The sequence below is a fragment of the Ostrea edulis genome, chromosome 4, assembly GCF_947568905.1.
Source record: "Ostrea edulis chromosome 4, xbOstEdul1.1, whole genome shotgun sequence".
Lineage (NCBI taxonomy): Eukaryota > Metazoa > Mollusca > Bivalvia > Ostreida > Ostreidae > Ostrea > Ostrea edulis.
In genome coordinates, this window is record NC_079167.1 from 82,208,157 (window position 1) to 82,232,044 (window position 23,888).

At 35.8% G+C, this 23,888-nt stretch overlaps 2 protein-coding genes and 1 long non-coding RNA gene across 4 annotated transcripts in view; all 3 read left to right on the plus strand.

The window, feature by feature from the left end:
• The first annotated feature begins 1,487 nt into the window (after positions 1–1,487).
• The window catches only part of LOC130054394 (uncharacterized), a 74,297-nt gene continuing 51,896 nt past the window's right edge, over positions 1,488–23,888 (plus strand). Inside the window, exon 1 of the long non-coding RNA XR_008802705.1 lies at positions 1,488–1,620. This is a non-coding gene — a long non-coding RNA (uncharacterized LOC130054394). The remainder of the gene's footprint in view (positions 1,621–23,888) is intronic.
• LOC125669188 (zinc finger protein 239-like) lies at positions 5,217–12,192 on the plus strand. Of its 2 annotated transcripts, none has more exons than XM_056163966.1 (2): positions 5,217–5,371; positions 7,921–12,192. In XM_056163966.1, exon 2 carries the CDS (start codon positions 8,277–8,279, stop codon positions 9,198–9,200), a length of 924 nt encoding a protein of 307 aa, XP_056019941.1. In that variant the 5' UTR covers positions 5,217–5,371; positions 7,921–8,276; the 3' UTR covers positions 9,201–12,192. The 2 variants fall into 2 exon arrangements, with proteins under 2 accessions (XP_056019941.1, XP_056019942.1); XM_056163967.1 differs by having other exon boundaries at positions 5,242–5,284.
• Positions 19,434–22,479, plus strand: LOC125671299 (zinc finger protein 235-like). The gene is made up of 3 exons (XM_048906886.2): positions 19,434–19,582; positions 20,759–20,833; positions 21,138–22,479. Exon 3 carries the CDS (start codon positions 21,367–21,369, stop codon positions 22,327–22,329), a length of 963 nt encoding a protein of 320 aa, XP_048762843.2. The 5' UTR covers positions 19,434–19,582; positions 20,759–20,833; positions 21,138–21,366; the 3' UTR covers positions 22,330–22,479.

A 23,888-nucleotide genomic window follows, 5' to 3' on the forward strand; every position in this document is an offset into this window, starting at 1 on the left:
TCTTCTTATGAATAAATTTTGCCTCAAAACAATATGAAAACTGGTCAGCTAACAAAGGAGCGCAATTCATGCCCATGGGAATTCCAACATACTGTTGAAGACCTGATCACTAAAGGCAATGAAGATATTGTCAATGAGGAACTCGAGCATCTTTTTAAAAATATCAACTTCAGAGTACTTGTGTGTAGAATGTGGTTTGAAATCCAGCAAAAACTGCTTATATTTTACCTTGTTTTCTATAAAATTAAATCAGAAATAGCATTTCTAAAATATATAGCTTATTACACATTAATGTATTGGAGTTTTTTATTCTTTATTAGCTGTCATACTGGTTAATATGTGGGAGTTTTTATTCCCCTTTTTAGCTGTCGCACTTTTTAAAGTCTTTGCTTCTTGACTGAGAGTTCGTATGTTTGTACCCTGCACGTGCCTTGACAACGTCAAATATAAAAATAGTCTGTTGGAATTTCCATGGGCACGAATTGTGCTCCTTTAATTGTTGATCTCAGGAGGTAAAACTTATTCAAAAGCCTTATATGAGAAGAAAAAATATCTTACTGTAGCCTTCAGCTCAATATTTTGATTCATTGAATCATTTTTAGCTCACCTGAACCGAAGGTTCAAGTGAGCTTTTCTGATCGCTTTTTGTCTGTCTGTCTGTCCGTCTGTCTGTTAAACTTTTCACATTTTCGACTTCTTCTCCAGAACCACTGGGCCAATTTCAACCAAACATGACCAAAAGCATCCTTGGGTGAAGGGCTTTCAAGTTTGTTCAAATGAAGGGCCATGTCCCTTTCAAAGGGGAGATAATCACAAAAAATGCAAAAATAGGGTGGGGTCATTTAAAAATCTTCTTATCAAGAACCACTGGGCCAGAAGAACTGAAATTTACCTGAAAGCTTCCTGACATATTGCAGATTCAAGTTTGTTCAAATCATGGCCCCCGGTGGTAGGATGGGGCCACAAGGGGGGATCAAAGTTTTACATACAAATATATAGGGAAAAACTTTAAAAATCTTCTTCTCAAGAACCACTAAGCCAGAAAAGCTGAGATTTACATGAAAGCTTCCTGACATAATGCAGATTCAAGTTTGTTCAAATCATGGGCTCCGGGGGTTGGATGGGGCCACAATAGGGGGTCAAAGTTTTACATACAAATATATAGGAAAAATCTTCTTCTCAAGAACTACTGAGCCAGAAAAGCTGATTTTTACATGAAAACTTTCTAACATAGTGCAGATTCAAGTTTGTTGAAATCATGACCCCCCCCCCCCCCCCGGGAGTAGGATGGGGCCACAAGGGGGGATCAAAGTTTTGCATACAAATATATAGTTAAAATATCTTTCTCAATAACCACTGAGTCAGAAAAGCTGATATTTACAAGAAAACTTTCTGACATAGTGCAGATTCAAGTTTGTTCAAATCATGGCCCCAGGGGGGTAGGATGGGGCCACAAGTGGGGGGGTGGTGAAAGTTTTACATACAAATATAGGAAAAAGCTTTAAAAATCTTTTTCTCAAGAACCATTGGGCCAAAGAAGTTGACATTTACATGAAAGCTTTCTGACATAGTGTAGATTCAAGTTTGCAAAGGGTAGTTTGGGCCATAATAGGGACTAAGGTTTTACATGCAAATATATATGGAAAGTCTTCAGATATGGGCCAAGGTGACTCAGGTGAGCGATGTGGCCCATGGGCCTCTTGTTATTACAGCACAGTTCAAAATTTGTGGCATCTCATATGAAGATGATGATTTCTTTACATGAATGAACAATTCTCAAAAAGACCGAAAAACAACATTAGAGCCTAAAATATGTAATAAACTACTCGCGTAATCAACCATGTTTTCATTATCTATATATATTAATAATTATGGACTCAAATTTTTGTCCTTTAGTACCGGCAAATCAGGAGAGTTGACTTTTACTTTTTTAAAATATGATAAAAATTGTACCTTTACTGTAGTTTTCTTATCTGAACATATTTTTAAAAATCGATTACGGTAAATGTAATTAATAAATCCGCAACAACAAAAACATCGGAATTTTAAACCGATACAACTTGAATTTTATAATCAGCATGTGTGTATGAGGGAGAGAGGAGCGGATCTCGAACGGAAGAAAATACAAACCAAACGTATATTCACATTATTTGTTAAAGGACACATCTCATGTTTTCAAAGTATACAATATTACATGCATTTTGTCTTCTTTATGCTTATAGTAATTAATTTTAATAGTTCGTTCGCCGAGATTTTGCGATATTTAACCACAATACAGACTTAAATCTAAGCCCCGATTTCAAAAAGTCAAGTTAATTAGGTAGGTAGTCACGTGGTACAGTGACGTCACATGCGCCCTTCGGATTGTGAAAGTACTGCGAGATATTATTAAAAACTCAACTTTTAGGGGCCTAATTAATTTACTATGGGCAACATTTAAATCGATGTTGATAAAGTGTCCGAGTTTTATATGTGTTCGCCACCAGTGCACACAAGGAATAAAAATTTATATCTTCATATGAGGCCTATAATTGCCCATCTTGCAAACTGTTACTGACGGTTTTTATTTGAAGAAAAAAAATCAGATACTTCTGAAGATCGAACGTGATCACCCTTTAAGGTGGAATATGACACACGTGGTGATTTTTTTCGGTACCACTTCCTCTTACATATATAAACATCTGTAATGACCCCAGATCACAATTATTTGTCTTTCATTTTTCACAATCTTTTAAATTGATGTTTTAAAAGAAAATTGAATTGCACCAATTTCCATGCATACTCTTCATTTTCTCTTTTGAAATACATGTATTCCTGTTCACAATGTCTGAATTAAAATAAAACAAAACAATATTTTGAGTGATCATACTTTTTAAAATTATTTCTGAAAAAGGTTGTCTTCTCTGGTTGGTTTTTCGTGTATTTGAGTGAGACTATATGCGCTCATGATGTCTGCGAGTCCTTGTTGTATAGATCTCTATCAGGTTCATTCGCTGTTTGTGTGTTCCAATTTATATCTGTGAGGTTGAAATCTCCCGTTACGATTTTGTTTGTGATATTGTTTTGGTATATAAGGTGTGGTGATGTCCTTAGTTCATCCTGGTATTTCTTCTCTCTGAGTGGCATATAAAATGAGCCAATCAGAAGGTGTCACATATAAAATGAGCCAATCAGAAGGTCCCACATATAAAATGTGCCAATCAGAATGTGCCACATATAAAATGTGCCAATCAGAAGGTCCCACCGCAGCTCTCATTCTGTTACAAATTCTGTCTTTTCAATGGATGGAAGATGAAGATAACAAACAGTGATCAATCTCATAACTCCAATAAGCAATACAAAATAGATAGTTGGGCAAACATGGACCCTTGGATATACCAGAGGTGGGATCAAGTACCTAGGAGGAGTAAGCATCCTCTGTCAACTTGTCACACCCGCCGTGAGCCCTATATCTTGAGTATTAGGTAAACGGAATTATCCGTAGTCAAAATTAGTGTGCCAAGAATGTAATGTATGTATTTATGGATGGATGGAATAGATTAATTTCTCTCTGAGAATAAAGACACCCCATCCTAGTGTACCTCTGTCGTTTCGGTGTACGTTATGTTCTGGTGGGAATGTTTTGCTAGATTTGATTGCGTCATTTATGGTTTCTCAATCTAATTAAAATCAGATCCTAGATACGCTCACAATCGCTATAATACGGTTTCAAAGCCGACGCGTTGATTGGCTGATATAAAGTTCATCTGAACATGACCCCTAATCGGGTTATGTCAGATCTACTTACGCAGAGTATACGGCGCGGATCTAAGAAGTCTGATTTTAATTAATCTACTTACGCAGAGTATACGGCACGGATCTAAGAAGTCTGATTTTAATTAGATTGTATGGTTTCTGTCTTGGTTTGACCCACTTGAGCCAGGACTCTGTTCCACACACTATAGTATGTCTGGCTTTAAATGGTGAATAGCTGTTTGAAATTCTTTTTCGTCTTTTATGCTTTTGCAGTTGATCAATGGTCATGATACGCATATTTCTTTTAGGTGGAGCGTCATAGGGATTGTTGTCTGCTCTAGATTATACAGTTGTGTTTGTTGACCTTTAATTTGTATTACTACTATTCCTTTTGTCTGATCTAACCGAAGACGTTTAATTTTGTCTGATCTAACCGAAGACGTAAACTTTTGTCTGATCTAACCTGAGACGTAAACTTTTGTCTGATCTAACCGAAGACGTTTAATTTTGTCTGATCTAACCTGAGATGTAAACTTTTGTCTGATCTAACCGAAGACGTTTAATTTTGTCTGATCTAACCTGAGATGTAAACTTTTGTCTGATCTAACCGAAGACGTTTAATTTTGTCTGATCTAACCTGAGATGTAAACTTTTGTCTGATCTAACCTGAGATGTAAACTTTTGTCTGATCTAACCTGAGATGTAAACTTTTGGTAGCAATGGTTGCTCCTTCACCAAATACTCGGGAGTCACGAGTCTTTCGAATATGACCTCAAAAACGGAGGTCCAGTGTCACGACAGACGTTGACACGATAAAGAAGCTGAGCGATAAGAATATAGCTCTATATGTATATGTGTACTTCCAAGTTTTCTCTATGCTTCTTACGCCTTTAAATGATTCATGGACATCTTAATTCAGCTCTGTAAAATCCAGGGGTCCCCCCCCCGGCCCCACAAGAGCTTCGCCCTGAACCTACTGCATGGGGGCCTCAAGGTGGCCCCCAGAGGCCTGTCTCATTAAGTTGCGCCCTCTAATCGCTATTCCTGGGTCCGCTCCTTATTAATATGTTAGATATGTCTCTATCTATTCATTGCATTTAACCTATCTTATATGTTCAATAATTTGAAGATATGTCTTTCTATTAAAGGATAGCTTAACAGAATTAATTTCAAATCTATTTCACTTATATGCAGACTATAGACATCGCATTTATGCATTCAGTATGTACATATATAACTCCCACTTTCAAAGAATCCAACAAACAAAAAATCCATGTAGTTATGAATAATACATGTACATTCTACTTTTATTCAACTAGGTCGTAAAAAAACCCCGCAAATGTGTGATTTTTACTTCCAAATTCACTATAATTCTTATATCCACCCTTGTGGACTGAAAACCCCTGGTTAGCGAAGATGCCCGTGAATCCACGGGTTAACATTCGAGGTTTTCCCCGAGATTGTTACGGCTCGACTTCGTTGTTACTCGTTTTACCAGCACCCGATTTTGGCCCACCTGCGCGTCCTCTCGGGATAAGACCCACAGAAAGTGAGTAAAATAGTCAGATTATTCGTCACATCACAAAGGCAGAGCTCAAAGGAAGCGTTGCCCACCGAGCAATGCACTATGATTCAGGTAAATATGAATACGAAATATTTACGAACGATTTTTGTTGCCTTGCCTGTCTTAAAAGTGTACGGTAAGCAAGCGGGGTTAAAATTAATAAGCATAGTAAGTTGCTTTGTCATTGGATTATAGACGGTTAGTAGAATAATATAGACGGAGAGATCACAGTTTATGGTGTAGCTCAAAGAAATGACCAATTTTATTTCTATTTACACTGATCCACATAGTTTCAATCATTTTCTTGAAAAAGTTTTATGTAATGTGTTGGCACACTTCACAGCTAGAGAGACACTTACAGATCCATGTAAAACTTATACGGTACCAGTTTTGATGCACCAGATGCGCATTTCGACAAATAATGTCTCTTCAGTGATGCTCAAGCCGAAATTTTAGAAATCCTAAATAACGATAAACTTGTAAGAGCTAAAAGGAAAAAACAGTGCCAAACACTGGAGCTAAATTCGTCGAAGGATCAGAGCTATGCATGGGGGAGATAATCCTTAATTTTGAAATGAATTTCTAAATCTTGGACTAACAGTCCACCAGCAGAGGCCTCGAACCAGGGGTCATTAAATCTATACATGTATGAAGAGACAAGACACTTAAGCTCAATTTTATGGAAAAATCACAGAATGAAAATTTTCTACAATTTGTCAAATTTTGATGCACTGTAGTTGAATGTGTGAACTTTGTGAAAATGAGAATTTAATTATATTGTGTAATTCTGAAATTAAATACAAAATTGATACTTTTTGACGACCCATACAAAAAAACTAGACAGTCTCCTCCTTTTGTTATTCTGAGATAGATCATGCATGCTAATGGTAAAGATTGCAGCATCAGGTGCCCCGTAATGATTCAGATGGATCATGCATGCTAATGGTAAAGATTGCAGCATCAGGTGCCCCGTAATGATTCAGATGGATCATGCATGCTAATGGTAAAGATTGCAGCATGGTGCCCCGTAATGATTCAGATGGATCATGCATGCTAATGGTAAAGATTGCAGCATCAGGTGCCCCGTAATGAGTTAGAAAAAGCATACGGTAGATAGACCTAGAATTTTAAAGAATTGGCTGTGAGAGAAGGGCCGGTAAAATTGAAACAAGATAAAACCCAGGTGCAAACTACAATTTTAAATTACCTTGGAGATCAGTATTTTGGATAAATAAGAGCTACAGGCAAAAAACATAAATGGAGCCCAATCTCTCATGCAAATGATGACTTGCATGGTAAAACTTATTTTGAGCATGTGATGAACATAAACGGTTATACTATATCTATGTAGTTACAACCAAACATATATATATACTCTTGAAAAATTCTCTGCATGTGGTAACTCAATAGTAGAGTATCTGTTGAACCGGGAGGTTGAGAGTTTGAGCCCCGCTCGTGCCATGACCACATCAAACCTACATGTAAGACATATACATGTAGGTAGTGATTGCTCCTTCGCCAAATGCTTGGCATTAATAGAAGTGAGAATCACAGGTCTTTCATAAAAATGGAGATCCCTTATGGCAGCCGGTGTTACACAATACACATTGAAGAACCCTCACTTCTAGGGCCCAGAGTATAGGTTTGATTTTATGGTACTTCACGTACAACTGGTGATGTCTCAATATGAGGTAAAACAAATAAGCAACCAACGACCCTTGTAAAACCAGTATAAATACGAAAAATGTGAATTCTGTTTTCAGAGTAATAATTATCTGATGATAAGCCAGAGATTTTCATTCCTTTTCTCTGTATTTACACTAGCTTTCTTAAAATATTCTTTTAGTTATAATAGTGTGAGTGTTTCCTCTGTCATGCCCTGATGAAGATCCAGTTTAACAAACGCGGAGGGGAGTCAAATATGAGTTATTAGGAAAACTATCAAAACAAGGAAAATATTTAGCTGAACTTGTACTGACTTCCTTTGGTAGTGTTATTACTGTTATATAAACTTTCTTGTATGGTAGAGCACTGGACTGTCATGCCAGAGGTTCAATTCTAAGCAGAGGCGTAGGTAACAGTATATGTAATGTTTGGCACTCATGTTGGGACTTGGTTAATCTCTGGCAGGTTAGAGTGATTTTCCCCCCCCCCTTGAATTTCTCCCCAGGTGCTGACACTCTGGGACGCTTTTGTCTCGGGGGGGGGGGGGGGGGGGGGGGGGGGGGCAATGTTGTTGTGTTAGATACATGGCCTAATTTCTACTAGCTCTGGCTAGTGGGTTAACCCTTGAGCTTGATTGGAAGAATACTGGACTGTGGTGCTAGAGGTCCCGGGTTCAATTCTCAGCAGAGGCATTTATAGTATCTGCTACAGGAAGATGAACTACAAAGTTTCAATATTACATGTGATACATTTTGAGTGGAGGGGTATAAATTACCTACAACGTACATGAGAAATAACTAAAGAGGACTACAGGATAGGATTAAGAGCTTTTTCAGACCAACAAAGTAAATAAGGTTGATGTTATGGCTTTTGGATCTCTTGTTTCATGTTTTTTGTGCTGACACTTATAATTCGCAAAATTAATTTGAATTAATTTTTTTTTCTCATTTGAACAGGATGGAAAAAAGTGAAAGAATTTCTATTCACCACAATCCTTGCAGGTGCAATAAAATTTTAATTGCATGAAATTGAGGCAGGACATTAAGATTTTCTGTATCAAAAAGGACTTCTATATAAAGACCCGGGAAACCAGAAGCGACTTGTCAGGACAAATACAGGTGAAAAATCTCCTCAGTAGTGTGGGAAGGCATTCAGTGAATCGGGACACTTGTAGTCGCACACGAGGCACATGTAGAAACTGTGATGTCTGTGATAAGGCAGATCGTTGGATGAATTATGGATACCTAGGAGGATATGCACAGGTGATAAACCAATGCTTTGTGTGTGGGAAGACATTTAGCATAAGAGAAGCATGATGGCCCACACAGGGGACGGATTTTATCTTAGTGGAAATGATTTTAGTGAAGCTGAGAAAGTGAAGGAACACATCAGGACACATACTAGTGATACACTTTATACATGTAATGTCTGTCTGAAGGTGTTCAATCAAACGAAACTCTTACAGAGTCACATGAGTAAACATTCTGGTGATAAATCTGATCAATGTGACAAATTTAGTGTGACAGAAAAACTAAAGTCTCACATGGTCACACACACTGGTGATAGACCTTATAAATGTGAAGTCTGTGGAAAGGCTTATACTCAGTCAGGAACTTTACAGGTGCACATGAGGACACATACAGGGGATAAACCTTTTCAATGTGATCTATGTGGAACAGAGTTTAAGGCTAGATGTTCTTTACAGAGACACAAAATGACACATACAGGTGAGAAGCCTTTTGAATGTGATGTTTGTGGGAATACCTATACTCAGTCAGGGACTTTACAGGTGCACATGAGGACACATACAGGTGATAGACCCTACAAATGTCATATCTGTGCAAAGACATTTTATGTTGCAAGAAACTTGAGGAGACATATGATAACACACACAGGTGATAGAGCTTACAAATGTGATGTCTGTGGAAAGACTTATAGTCTGTTAGGAGGATTACAGAGACACATGAAGACACATACAGGTGAGGCACTTTGTAAATGTGACATATGTGGGAAAGTTCTCAGTCAGTCAGCTGATTTAGACAGACACTTACGGACACACACAGGTGATAAGCCATTTAAATGTGATGTCTGTGGGAAGGCATTTTCTGAATCGGGGAACTTACGGCGGCATAAGAGGATACATGCAGGTGATAAACCCTATAACTGTGGTGTTTGTGAGAAAGATTTTAGTGAAAGAAAGAACTTACAGAGACACATCGTAACACAACACAGGTGATGAGCCTGATACGGATGATGTGTGTGGGAAAGCACTAAGTCATCAATTGAACTTTCAGTGGGTGTAGGTATCACCATGTACACATCCCAATACAAATAGATTTGACTTCATGTCCTTCCTTTCCATTTGATTCCTTATGCCACTGAGTAGATGTGATTTCCTGTTAGAGAATATACATTTAGGTGTTACTCACATGCAGAATGCAACAAATTTACTCTTTTCTTGCCAGTGAAATTTTCTGATCACAGTGTCTGTCTGTCTGTAAACTACAATTTCTTTTCCAGAACCACAAGCCATGCCCTGTTTGAAGTGGAGATGCTTAATTAGAAATATTGATTAGCATAATTAGTTGATTAATGATTAATTAGAAAAAAAATTGTGGCATCTATTACAAATCTTTTTCTCAAGAACCACTTCACCAATTTCAATCAAACATGACACAAATCATCCTTGGATGAGGGGACTCATAAAAGGTAATCAAGGTTTTACATGAGGATATATAGGATAAATTTTTTCAGGAACAATATAGGATCATGGATACTTATTTAATATACAAGCATTCCGAGGTAAAGCTGATTCAGGGATTTTTAGGGTCTGTAAGGGGCCAAAATAAGGCGCCATTCCCAATGCTAAAATCAGGTGCATGTATTTTACCCAATTTTGCTTTAAAATTCCCAAACAGTGAAAATTGATAGATCAGAGTAAGCTTAGCAAGGTTGTCTATATTGTTCATAAATTACCTTCACAGGACCACAGATTACAAATTTTGCTTCAAAATTGTTAAGTAAACCTAATTTGTTTGGCCTCTGATTATTTAAATGAGGTAAGCTTTGACTAAAATGTAAGTCAGAATGAGTCCAATTTACTCTTTAATGCACTGGTTTGGTTTTCTTCCAACTTGTTTTATCTATATAACATTTATCCCAATTTCAAGCAAATGTTGCTATTTTTCCCAAATGGAAAGGCCCAGCTCCTTGAAATCAAAACCTTTAAAAACCCTGTGATTGAAGTTTGTTTGAGTCATGACCCACAGCACAGGGGAAGGATGGAACCACAATATGGGATCAAATTTTTTTATTGGAATACATAGGGAAACATTTTAAAAAATATTCTTAGCAAGAATAACAGGGCCATGATTTGTCATGTTGATATGCAAGCATCCTCAGGTAGTGCAAATTCAAGTTTGTTCAATTCAGGGGGCCCTAGAGGTAAGGTGGGGCCATAACTGGAGATCAAAGTCTGATATGGGAATATATAAGAATTTGATAAAAACATTCTATTCAAGATTTTATATCCAAATGTTGTGTTGATTCAAGTTTTTATGCCCCTGCAATGGAAGTTCGAAGGGGTGTGCATATTGTTTTTCCAATTTAAAGTAGCATTACCCCTATAGATTTTGAGGTCACATGGTCAAAGGTCAGGGGTCAATCCACCTTGGATCATAGGAAGAAATTGTTCGCTCAATATATCTTGAATTGTTTTGGCACTACTATATTATCAATTAAAGGACATCACATCACATGAAGGTCGATCTATCTTAAACTATTTAAGACAGGGTTTTCATATTAAAAATGTATATGTTCCTTCTGGCAAGACATTACATTCCATTACATGATATTTTTTTTTACCTTGTAACTATGGAGCGCCAAATTAACATAAACTCAAATAATTGAAGATATCTTCAATTATTTGAAGATATCATCAATTCATTTGATGCGCGCAACAATTGAATTAAAGATCTCTTCAAATAATTAATGATATCTTCAATTCTGAATTATTGCGCTCATTAATTGAATTGATGAGAGCATTAATTCTTCAGCTGATTTGATGCGCGCTTTAATTGAATTAATGATCTCTTCAAATGAATTAATGATATAAACAATTGAATTGATGCGAGCTACAATTCAATTGAAGAGAGCAATAATTGATATAATGCGCGCATTAAATCAATTGATGAGAGCAATAATTGAATTGATGTGCTCATTAATTCATTTGATGAGAGCAATAATGTATTTAATGCGCGCATTAATTCAATTATTGCTCTCTTCAATTGAATTAATGATATCTTTAATTCATTTGAAGAGAGCAATAATTCTTTTAGAGAGAGCAACTATATAATTAAAGATATCTTCAATTCAACATATCCACAATTGAATTAATGATATCTTTAATTGAATTGTTGCTCTCTTTAAAAGAATTGATGCGCGCATTAATTCCTTATACAAAAGCATTGTAAATGATTTAAAGATATCTTCAATTGAATTAAAGAGATCATCAAATTATTTATACCGAGCTCTAAATTAATTATTGCGAGCAATATTTCTACTAAATTGATGCTCTCATCAAATGAATTGAAGAGAGCAATAATTGAATTAATGCGCGCATCAAATCTATTATTGCTCTCATTAATTGAATTAGTGCGCGCATCAATTGAATTGAAGAGAGCAATAATTGAATTAATTCACGCATTAAATCAATTATTGCTCTCATTAATTCAATTGATGCGCGCATTAACTCAATTGATGAGAGCAATAATTGAATTGAAGCGCGCATTAATTCACTTGATGAGAGCAATAATTGATTTAATGCGCGCATTAATTCAATTAAAGAGAGCAATAATTGAATTGATATCTTCAAATAATTGAAGATATCTTCAATTATTTGAGTTTATGTTAATTTGGCGCTCCATATGTAACTTTGTCAAAATTCATCATGGGAATGACTTGAATATTGCAAATATGTTTTTGAATTCACAACAATTGGATGTGTGTTTGTGTGTGTGTCAGATGAGCGATGTGGCGAATGGGCCTCTTGTTTGATGATGAATTACCATTCATATTACACCAGTTACTGACCTTCTTGAATGAAAGCCGTGCATGACCGGATGTGTCATCCCATTTTCTCCACTTGATATTAACTTTGTTATGTTCATGTATTAATATCTACATTTGTATTCAACTTGCCTTATATTATTAAACTATTTTAACCACAAGTGTTTAGTTTTAAAAATCAGTGTTTATAAAACAATACTTCTACTGATCGCTAGACCGTTTGTAAATAATTATATAGTGAAGAGATAGTCACATGACGTTTGTAATCTATAGTGAAGAGACAATCATGTGACGTTTATAATATATAGTGAACAGAGAGTCATGTGATGTTTATAATATATAGAGAAGAGACAGTCATGTGACGTTTATAATATATAGAGAAGAGACAGTCATGTGACGTTTGTAATATATAGTGAAGAGACAGTCATGTGAATCAGATGTTTATAATATATAGAGAAGAGACAGTCACGTGATGTAATATATAGAGAAGAGACATGAAGTCATGTGATGTTTATAATATATAGAGAAGAGACAGTCATGTGACATTTATAATATATAGAGAAGAGACAGTCATGTGACGTTTGTAATATATAGAGAAGAGAGAGTCATGTGATGTGTATAATATATAGTGAAGAGACAGTCATGTGATGTTTATAATATATAGTGAAGAGACAGTCATGTGATGTGTATAATATATAGTGAAGAGACAGTCATGTGACGTTTATAATATATAGAGAAGAGACAGTCACGTGATGTAATATATAGAAAAGAGACAGTCATGTGACGTTTATAATATATAGAGAAGAGACAGTCATGTGACGTTTGTAATATATAGAGAAGAGACAGTCATGTGATGTTTATAATATATAGTGAAGAGACAATCATGTGATGTGTATAATATATAGTGAAGAGACAGTCATGTGACGTTTATAATATATAGAGAAGAGACAGTCATGTGACGTTTATAATATATAGAGAAGAGACAGTCATGTGACGTTTGTAATATATAGTGAAGAGACAGTCATGTGACGTTTGTAATATATAGAGAAGAGACAGTCACGTGATGTGTATAATATATAGTGAAGAGACAGTCATGTGACGTTTGTAATATTTAGAGAAGAAACAGTCATGTGACGTTTGTAATATATAGAGAAGAGACAGTCACATGATGTGTATAATATATAGTGAAGAGACAGTCATGTGACGTTTATAATATATAGTGAAGAGACAGTCATGTGACATTTATAATATATAGTGAAGAGACAGTCATGTGACGTTTGTAATATATAGTGAAGAGACAGTCATGTGACATGTATAATATATAGAGAAGAGACAGTCACGTGATGTAATATATAGAGAAGAGACAGTCATGTGATGTTTATAATATATAGTGAAGTGACAGTCATGTGACATTTATAATATATAGTGAAGAGACAGTCATGTGACGTGTATAATATATAGAGAAGACAGTCACGTGATGTAATATATAGAGAAGAGACAGTCATGTGATGTTTATAATATATAGTGAAGAGACAGTCATGTGACGTTTATAATATATAGAGAAGAGACAGTCATGTGACATTTTATAATATATAGTGAAGAGACAGTCATGTGACATTTTATAATATATAGTGAAGAGACAGTCACGTGACGTTTGTAATATATAATGAAGACGGTCAGTTTTCAGCACTTTACAGGACCATTCCTCGCCATAAATTAAAGACTAGATTTTTTAACATCATACAGTTGCTTCTTCAACAAAAATGGAAAACGCAAATATTTCTATCTAGTGACCAGTCATCCAAAAAAATACTTTGTTAAACGCCACTCTATTCCACGCACAAGTACTCTGAAGTTGAAATAAAAAATGCTGGAGTTTCTCATTGACAATATCTTTGTGGTCTTTGGTGAGCGAGGTCTTCCAACAGTCTGTTGGAATCCCCATTAGCATGAACTGTGCTCCTTTGTTAGCTGACCTGTTTTTATATTCATATGAAGCAGAATTTATTCAAAAACTTCTACGTGAGAAAAAATCTCTTGCAGTGGCCTTCAATTCGACATTTAGATATATCGACGACGTATTATCTGTTGACAATGATAATTTTCATTCATATATCGATTCAATATATCCCAGTGAACTTGAAATAAAAGACACCACAAAGTTGTCCACTTCAATATTTTATTGAAAGTAGATATTAACGGCAAACTAACAACTCAACTTTATGACAAATGAGATGATTTCAGCTTCTCCATCGTCAACTTCCCACATTTATGTAGCAATATTCCATTATCACCTGCATATGGTGTTTATGTCTCTCAACTGATTCGATACGCAAGAGCTTGTTCTGCGTATGGTCAGTTTATAAATTGAGGCAGGCTACTGACAAACAAGTTCATGGTGCAAGGATTTCGACAGTCTTGTTTAAAGTAAGCATTTCGCAAATTCTATAGTCGTTATAACGATCTAGTTTGCCAATACGACCTATCATTGGGTTAAATGCTGTCTGACGTGTTTCATACCGATTGTTAGGCCGTTCTTGGCAGATTGATTTTGACTACGGATAACTCTGTTTACGTTATCTAGGTATAGGGCTCACGACGGATGTGACCGGTCAACAGGGGATGCTTACTCCTCCTAGGCACCTGATCCCACCTCTGGTGTGTCCAGGGGTTCGTGTTTGCCCAACTCTCTATTTTGAACTGCTTATAGGAGTTATGAAGTTATCACTGTTCGTTATCTTCACCTTGCATTACGTTTCACGGTATGGGGGTACACATATCAGGCCTGGGGTCAATTACATAGCAATGCATTACATTAACATTATTTAGAAAATTTGACACTGCCAGTATCATTGCCATTGCCCCTATTTTGAATTTTAATGTATTACATTACACATTACTTGAGAGTGCATTACATTACACATTACTTGAGAGTACATTACACATTACTTGACAGTACATTACTTTACACATTACTTGAGAGTGCATTACATTACACATTACGTGAGAGTACATTACATTATACATTACGTGAGAGTACATTACACATTACTTGAGAGTACACTACATTACACATTACTTGACAGTACACTACATTACACATTACTTGAGAGTGCATTACATTACACATTACTTGAGAGTGCGTTACATTACATTACACATTACTTGAGAGTACACTACATTACACATTACTTGACAGTACACTACATTACACATTACTTGAGAGTGCATTACATTACACATTACTTGAGAGTGTGTTATATTACATTACACATTACTTGAGAGTCCACTACATTACACATTACTTGAGAGTGCATTACATTACACATAACTTGAGAGTGCATTACATTACATTACACATTACTTGAGAGTACACTACATTACACATTACTTGACAGTACACTACATTACACATTACTTGAGAGTGCATTACATTACACATTACTTGAGAGTGCATTACATTATACATTACTTGAGAGTACATTACATTACACATTACTTGAGAGTGCATTACATTATACATTACTTGAGAGTACATTACATTACACATTACTTGAGAGTGCATTACATTACACATTACTTGAGAGTACATTACATTACATTAGAGATTACTTGAGAGTGCATTACATTACACATTACCTGAGAGTGCAATACATTACACATTACTTGAGAGTGCATTACATTACACATTACTTGAGAGTACATTACACATTACTTGAGAGTGCATTACATTACATTACACGAGAGTGCATTACATTACATTACACATTACTTGAGAGTACATTACATTACAGATAACTCGAGAGTACATTACATTACACATTACTAGAGAGTACATTACATTACACATTACTTGAGAGTGCATTATATTACATTACACATTACTTGAGAGTACATTACATTACATATTACTTGAGAGTGCATTACATATTACTTGAGAGTACATTACATTACACATTACTTGAGAGTGCATTACATTACACATTACTTGAGAGTACAATACATTACATTACACATTACTTGAGAGTACATTACAATACACATTACTTGAGAGTATATTACATTACACATTACTCGAGAGTACATTACACATTACTTGAGAGTGCATTACATTACATATTACTTGAGAGTGCATTACATTATACATTACTTGAGAGTGCATTACAATACACATTACTTGAGAGTATATTACATTACACATTACTCGAGAGTACATTACACATTACTTAAGAGTGCATTACATTACATTACATTACACGAGAGTGCATTACATTACATTACACATTACTTGAGAGTACATTACATTACACATCACTCGAGAGTACATTACATTACACATTACTAGAGAGTACATTACATTACACATTACTTGAGAGTGCATTACATTACACATTATTTGAGAGTGCATTACTTTACACATTACTTGAGAGTGCATTACAATACACATTACTTGAGAGTGCATTACATATTACTTGAGAGTACATTACATTACACATTACTTGAGAGTGCATTACATTACACATTACTTGAGAGTACAATACATTACATTACACATTACTTGAGAGTGCATTACATTACACATTACTTGAGAGTACAATACATTACAATACACATTACTTGAGAGTACATTACATTACACATTACGTGAGAGTACATTACATTACACATTACATAACATACTGATATTAAAGAAATGGCAGAAAAATCATTTCTTTATGATGTTTTATGAATTTTAAATATACAGTAACATAAGCACACAAAGTGTTCATCAATGTTAGGAAACACATTCAATAGATATATATATATATATTAGATATATCGATGACGTTTTGTCTATTAACAATGATAGCTTTCATTCATATGTCGATTTGATATATCCCTGTGAGCTCGAAATAAAGGACACCACAGAGTCGTCCACTTCTGCTTCATACTTAGATATTTTATTGAAAGTAGACATTAACGGCAAACTAACAACTCAACTGTATGACAAACGGGATGATTTCAGCTTCTCCATCGTCAACTTCCCACATTTATGTAGCAATATTCCATTATCACCTGCATATGGTGTTTATATATCTCAACTGATTCGATATGCAAGAGCTTGTTCTGGGTATAGTCAGTTTTTAAATCGAGGTAAGCTACTGACAAACAAGTTGATGGTACAGGGATTTCAACAGTCTCGATTGAAGTCAGCATTTCGCAAATTCTATGGTCGTTATAACGATCTAGTTCGTCAATACAACCTCGCATTGGATCAAATGCTGTCTGACGTGTTTCATACCGATTGTTAAGCCGTTCTTGGCACACTGATTTTGACTGCGGATAACTCCGTTTACCTGATCAGGATATGGGGCTCACGGCGGGTGTGACCGGTCAACAGGGGATGCTTACTCCTCCTAGGCACCTGATCCCACCTCTGGTGTGTCCAGGGGTCCGTGTTTGCCCAACTATCTATTTTGTATTGCTTGTAGGAGTTATGAGATTGATCACTGTTCGTTATCTTCACCTTGCATTCAAGTTATATATTGCATTTGATCATCATCCATGTTTCAAAAGTTTCATCTGTCAGAGATCATCTGTATGAAAGAAAGAACAATTTCTAAAAACATCTTACAACAGTCTACTTTGAAATCTTACGAATAGCCTTAGAGAAACATTCATTAAATATTTGAAGTACAACATTTAAGTTCTAATACCTAAAGTATAGGAAGTCAACACATGTTGACTTACTATACCTTAAATATTAGAACTTAAATGCTGTTCATTAAATACTGTGGTTCATTAAATACTGTGAACTCTTAAAGACCATATACATGAAGTTAATCCTTTTGTTCATAAAGTCTAAAAGTCAATCACTAATATGATGAATTAATCTTAACTTAAAAAATATCATAAGATATTTGAATGTACATATGTAAATATAATGAGCATTAAATTACAGGGCTTGAAGCTGACTTTTTATGTCACCAGTCCAATCGGACTGATGGGGTATAATTTCAACCAGTTCGCAGAAAATTTTACCAGTCCAATAGAGTTTTCCAGAATTAATTAATTAAATATATTTCATTAATGTTATTAAAATGAAATTAAACTCAATATGCCTCAGACAATATTGTAACACTTAAATGTGGGATTTATATTTACGAATCTGATTCGTCAGATATCTACAGATCGAAGCATGCCAAATCTGTGTATAAAATTTCATAAGTATATTTTCCAAAATGATGCTTTAGAAAATTAACCAATCCCATCTGACTGACTAAAACAAATGTATGTCAGTCCGCCATACTTTTAACCAGTCACAGACTGACGGGCATATGTTAATTTCGAGCCCTGATATTATAGAATATTTTCTACAAGTAACGCATTAACATTACCATCACTTGTAATGCAAAAATGGCCCATTACACATTTCACCCCCTTACACTAAAATTGGCTGTCATTACATCACCATTACTATTACCATTACCCCAGGCCTGACATGAAAGTCGTAGAATTCTGACCGCGGTGTGCCTTTGATCATTGCATTTACCGTGGTGGAATTACGGTTATGCTGTTCTCTATTTCTAAATGGCAGCATGGATACAGGCTATTTACCAAACAGGAATTACGGTTATGCTGTTCTCTATTTCTAAATGGCAGCATGGATACAGGCTATTTACCAAACAGGAATTACGGTTATGCTGTTCTCTATTTCTAAATGGCAGCATGGATACAGGCTATTTACGGTTATGCTGTTCTCTATTTCTAGATGGCAGCATGGATACAGGCTATTTACGGTTATGCTGTTCTCTATTTCTAGATGACAGCATGGATACAGGCTATTTACGGTTATGCTGTTCTCTATTTCTAGATGACAGCATGGATACAGGCTATTTACGGTTATGCTGTTCTCTATTTCTAGATGGCAGCATGGATACAGGCTATTTACGGTTATGCTGTTCTCTATTTCTAGATGGCAGCATGGATACAGGCTTTACCAAACAGGTATTCTTTCTTTGTCGTTTGTAATTTCCACTCGTTGTAGAGAAATAACCAGCGTCAGGTGAAGCGCCACAGATCTGGATATGGGGGTAAACCCTTACAGTCGGAGCAGTGAGAGTTCTTTAGCTGGTACAACGCCCTGTCGTGATACGGGGACCTCCGTCTATGAAGCAATGTTTGAAAAACTTTCGACTTTCGCTTTATGTCTGGGCGGGTGGCGAAGGAGCAGTATTAAATATTATTACATTGTTGACCGTGGTTTTCAAGATATTTTTTCTCTTACTGCTCTATCTGATGTCACTAATTATGGATTCAGACCATTTGATAAGAAGTTTGTCTGCGATTAATAGAATTTAGGGACACTCGGGTTTATTGATTGTCACGGCTCGGCTGTAAGTACCAACCTGTTTTACCAGCACCCCAAATTCTGAAATTGCCCCCCAAAAGCAGTGCGTCCTCTCTGGGAAAGAACCTACATTAAGTCATTAAAATAGTCAGATTATTCGTCACATCACGGAGGAAGTGATTAAAGGAAGCGATACCACAGAACGAGGCGCTGTGATACAGGTAATCATCGTTATGATCAATGCACAGGTTTATAAAGTTCTGTGTCATGACTTTATAAATATTATGGTAAGCCAAAGGAGACAAAATTACAATTTATTTATTATCGTGCCATACTTCGAAAGTGTATCAAAGTTTTAAAGGGGTCAAAATTGATTTACTTTGTCTCCGACCAGAATATCGCTTTATCATTGGATATGGACGGTTGATAAAAAACCATAGACAATAAAATTATAGGTCATGGTGTATTAAAAGAAATTATCTTATTTTTCTATTAACACTTTGTTGTATACAGTAGGGACGGTAAACGTTTATCTTAAAAATTTAAAAAAAATCAAAATTATCAATTTGTTTTACACTGATCCACATACAGATGTATTCATTTTCTCGCAACTTTTAACCATTTGTTATTGTTACACGTCAGAGAGAAGGACGCCTTGATTACCTATATTTTGCTTTGAAGGAGTAACATCAACACACCCTTGTGGTAGCATATTGCTTTCCACGGTGTTCCACCCCTTAAACGGACTCGTCTACACATTTCTTAGAAGCACTTTTGATGATTGACAAACCAGGCCTTAGACGAGTTCCCCTCCCCCCCAAAAGTTAACTGCACTAAAATGATGGAGTTGTCTGAAACCGTAAACGATAAGAAATGATGTGTGATGAGGATGCTAATAGATTACCGGACTTTAGAGATACATGTAGTAGAAACTCACTAGAAAGTAAACAAAGCAGATTTGAAACGGATATTTACATCACAATTGAATGTGTATATTTGCATCAGAAATATATTTCTATCTTTTCTGTTAAAAATCATGCGAGTTGTAAATATGTACTATATACTCTTACTTTGTGTCGGAATTAGTGAAATTCATTATAACACAAAAAAGTTATAAAGCCAAAGAAAACTTCAATTAGGATAAGTCTGTTTTCAACAGGTAGGATATCTTTATAATACCCTCTATACAGGCGAAAACACATGACATTTTGCACAAAATGAAATTATGATCAGATCCAATCTCTGGCGCAAATGATGACTAGGTTTGACATTATTTTCGAGCATGTAATATGATACTTATGCTGTCGAACATTCACAGGAGTAAAAACTACAGGTGTGAATTCTGATTTACCTTTCTTTTCTTTGTGATTTGTTAAAGACATCTATTTTGTTTTCAGATATTGCGAGTTTTTCCTCGTCGTGTCCTGATGTAGGTTCATTTTATTTCAACGAATGCAGGCGTCAAATATGAGGTATTGGGTAAAAATTAAGAAACGATCAAACTATTTAGCTAAACGTATAAGGATTTTCATATCTGGCATTTAATCTTTCACATAACGATGATATTATGAGTGATGTCGGTAGATTTAGAATACAAATGAACAAAAAAAAATTCTTTACAACATTCATGAGTACTGAAAGATGGAATTCAAACCTTTTCAGATAAGAAAGGTAAATTGATTAGTGTTGTAAATGATTGGCCTCTTGTAACGATTTTGTAATATACTTTACCTATAATTCGTAAATCTGAATTGGTTTTTTTCCTCGTTGGAACAGGATGGAAGAAAAGTGAAGCATTTTCCAATTCCACGTGAAGGTATAAAGAAACACATAAGGACACATACTGGTGATACACCTCATAGATATATAATGTCGGTCTGAAGGTGTGCAGTCAGACTGAACAGTTACAGAGTCACATGAGTATACATGCTCATGATTGACCTTGAAATGTAATCTCCTTGGAAAAACGTATAACAAAGGTGAAAGATAACGGAAACACGTGGCAATGGATGTAGGTGAAAACCCTTTTATATGTGACGAAAGTGGGAAGGAATCTAATGTTACAGAGAAACTAAAGATGCATATGGTAACCTACACAGATAACAGTCCTTACAAATGTGACGTCTGCGGGATGGCGTATAGTCTATCAGGAGATTTACAGAGACACTTTAGGACACATACAGGTGAAAAACCTTTCCAATGTGACGTATGTGGGAAGGCGCTTTATGCTAGGTCTTCTTTACAGAGACACATGATAACACACACAGGTGACAGATCGTTTCAATGTGATGTCTGTGGAAAGGCGTTTAGTCTCGCAGGAGGTTTACATAGGCACATGAGAACACATACAGTTGATAAACCTTTTCAATGTGATATTTGTGGCAAGGACTTTCAGACTACATGGTTTTTAAAGAGACACCTTAGGATACATACAGGTGACAAGCCCTTTCAATGTGATGTATGTGGGAAGACGTTCAAAGCTAGGTGTTTTTTAGAGAGACACATGACAACACATACAGGTGACAAACCGTTTGAATGTAATGTCTGTGGGAACACTTATAGTCAGTCAGGCTCTTTACAGGTACACATGAGGACACATACAGGCGATAGACCTTATAAATGTGATGTCTGTGGGAAAACATTTCACGTCGCTAAAGGCTTAACGGTACATATGAGAACACACACAGGGGATAAACCTTTTCAATGTGATATATGTGGAAAGGCTTATAATCAATCAGGAAATTTACAAAGACATATAAAAACACATACAGGTGATGCACTTTGTAAATGTGATGTCTGTGGAAAATTATTTAATAATTCAAGAAATTTACAGAGGCACAAAAAGACACACACAGTTGATAAGGCATATCAATGTGATGTCTGTGGGGATACATTTTCTGAATCGGGGAACTTAGAGAGGCACATGAGGACACATACAGGTGATTCATCCTACCAATGGGGTGTGTGAGAGAGGACATTTAGTATTTTAGGGAACTTGCAGAAACACATGAAAACTTAACGTAGGTGATAAACCTTATAGTTGTGACATGTTTGAGGTGGATTTTAGAGATGGAAGGAACTTGTATAGTCATATAATAAACATTAAAACGGGTATGAAGTGTTTTTTTGTAAAAGAAGTAACTGACAGAAACACAATACAGGTGATAGACCTGCTACGTGTCTGAGGAAAGGCACATAGTGTTAAAGTCAGTATATAGCACTAGTACAAACCCATATACACGAAAAAGGGAAAATAACGAATAGTTAAAATCTGATAAGTCCCATGAAAATACAAAATTGAGAACAGAATCTTCAGAGATGGAATCGGATGCTTTGGAGAAGTAATCATGTCCCTTTTACCATCACAACTGTCGCGAGTCCGATATCTTCTTAAGTTAAAAGGGAGTAATAGTAGTCAAAATCGGTACTTACAGAGTGGTTTATCAATTGGTGTGAAACAATTCAGAGAGGAGCAGACTCTATTGCAACTTGGATAATTAAAACGAGCCTAGAATTTGCGAAATGCCGACTTTAAACCAGGCTATTAAAACCCCAATAACATTAAGGTACTTCTCGGTAACCTGTCTCGGTTGACAAATTAAAGATGCATAGAACATGCTCTCACGTATCTAATTTGTTGAGAGAAACACGGCGTGCAGGTCATAATGGAATATTGCTACTTATTTACATATGGGAAGTTGACGATGGAGAAGCTGATGTCATCCTGTTTGTCATAAAGTTGAGTTTAAGTTTGCTGCTATTGTCTCTGTTCATGAAAACATCGAAATATGAAGCAGATTTAGACGATTCTGTGGTGTATTTTACTTTGAGTTACTGGGAGATATCGAATCGACATGTTAATGAAAGTTAATATTGATATTGATTGATTTGACTGCGGATAACTCCGTTTACCTGATCAGGATATGGGGCTCACGGCGGGTGTGACCGGTCAACAGGGGATGCTTACTCCTCCTAGGCACCTGATCCCACCTCTGGTGTGTCCAGGGGTCCGTGTTTGCCTAACTATCTATTTTGTATTGCTTGTAGGAGTTATGAGATTGATCACTGTTCGTTATCTTCATATTGCATTAGATAAAACATCGTTGGTGAATATAAATGGCATGGCACATATCATAGCAAGAGATTTCTTCTCGTGTAGAAGGATTTGAAAATTTTTTGGTTCTTAAGCAAACAAAGACAGGTCACCTTACAAAGGAGGGCAACGCATGCCCATTAGAATTCCAACAAACTGTTGGAAGACCTGGTTACCAAAGAATACATATAGATGAAAGGTGAAGATAACGAACAGTGATTAATCTCATAACTCCTATAGGGAATACAAAATAAAGAGTTGGGCAAACACTGAATGAGGAACTCCATCATCTTTCTTAATATCAACTTCTAAGTATCAGGATGGTGTTTAACAAAGTAATTTTTTGGATGACTGATCACAAAATATGAATATTTTCGAGAAGCAGCTGTCTATGATATCAAAAGGCTAGTCTTTAATTTATGTTGGGGAATGGT

What these genes read in the sequence shown, in the direction of transcription:
- LOC125671299 (XM_048906886.2), top strand. Translation starts at nt 21,367, where the DNA reads ATGGATGTAGGTGAAAACCCTTTTATATGTGACGAAAGTGGGAAGGAA.
- LOC125669188 (XM_056163966.1), top strand. Translation starts at nt 8,277, where the DNA reads ATGATGGCCCACACAGGGGACGGATTTTATCTTAGTGGAAATGATTTT.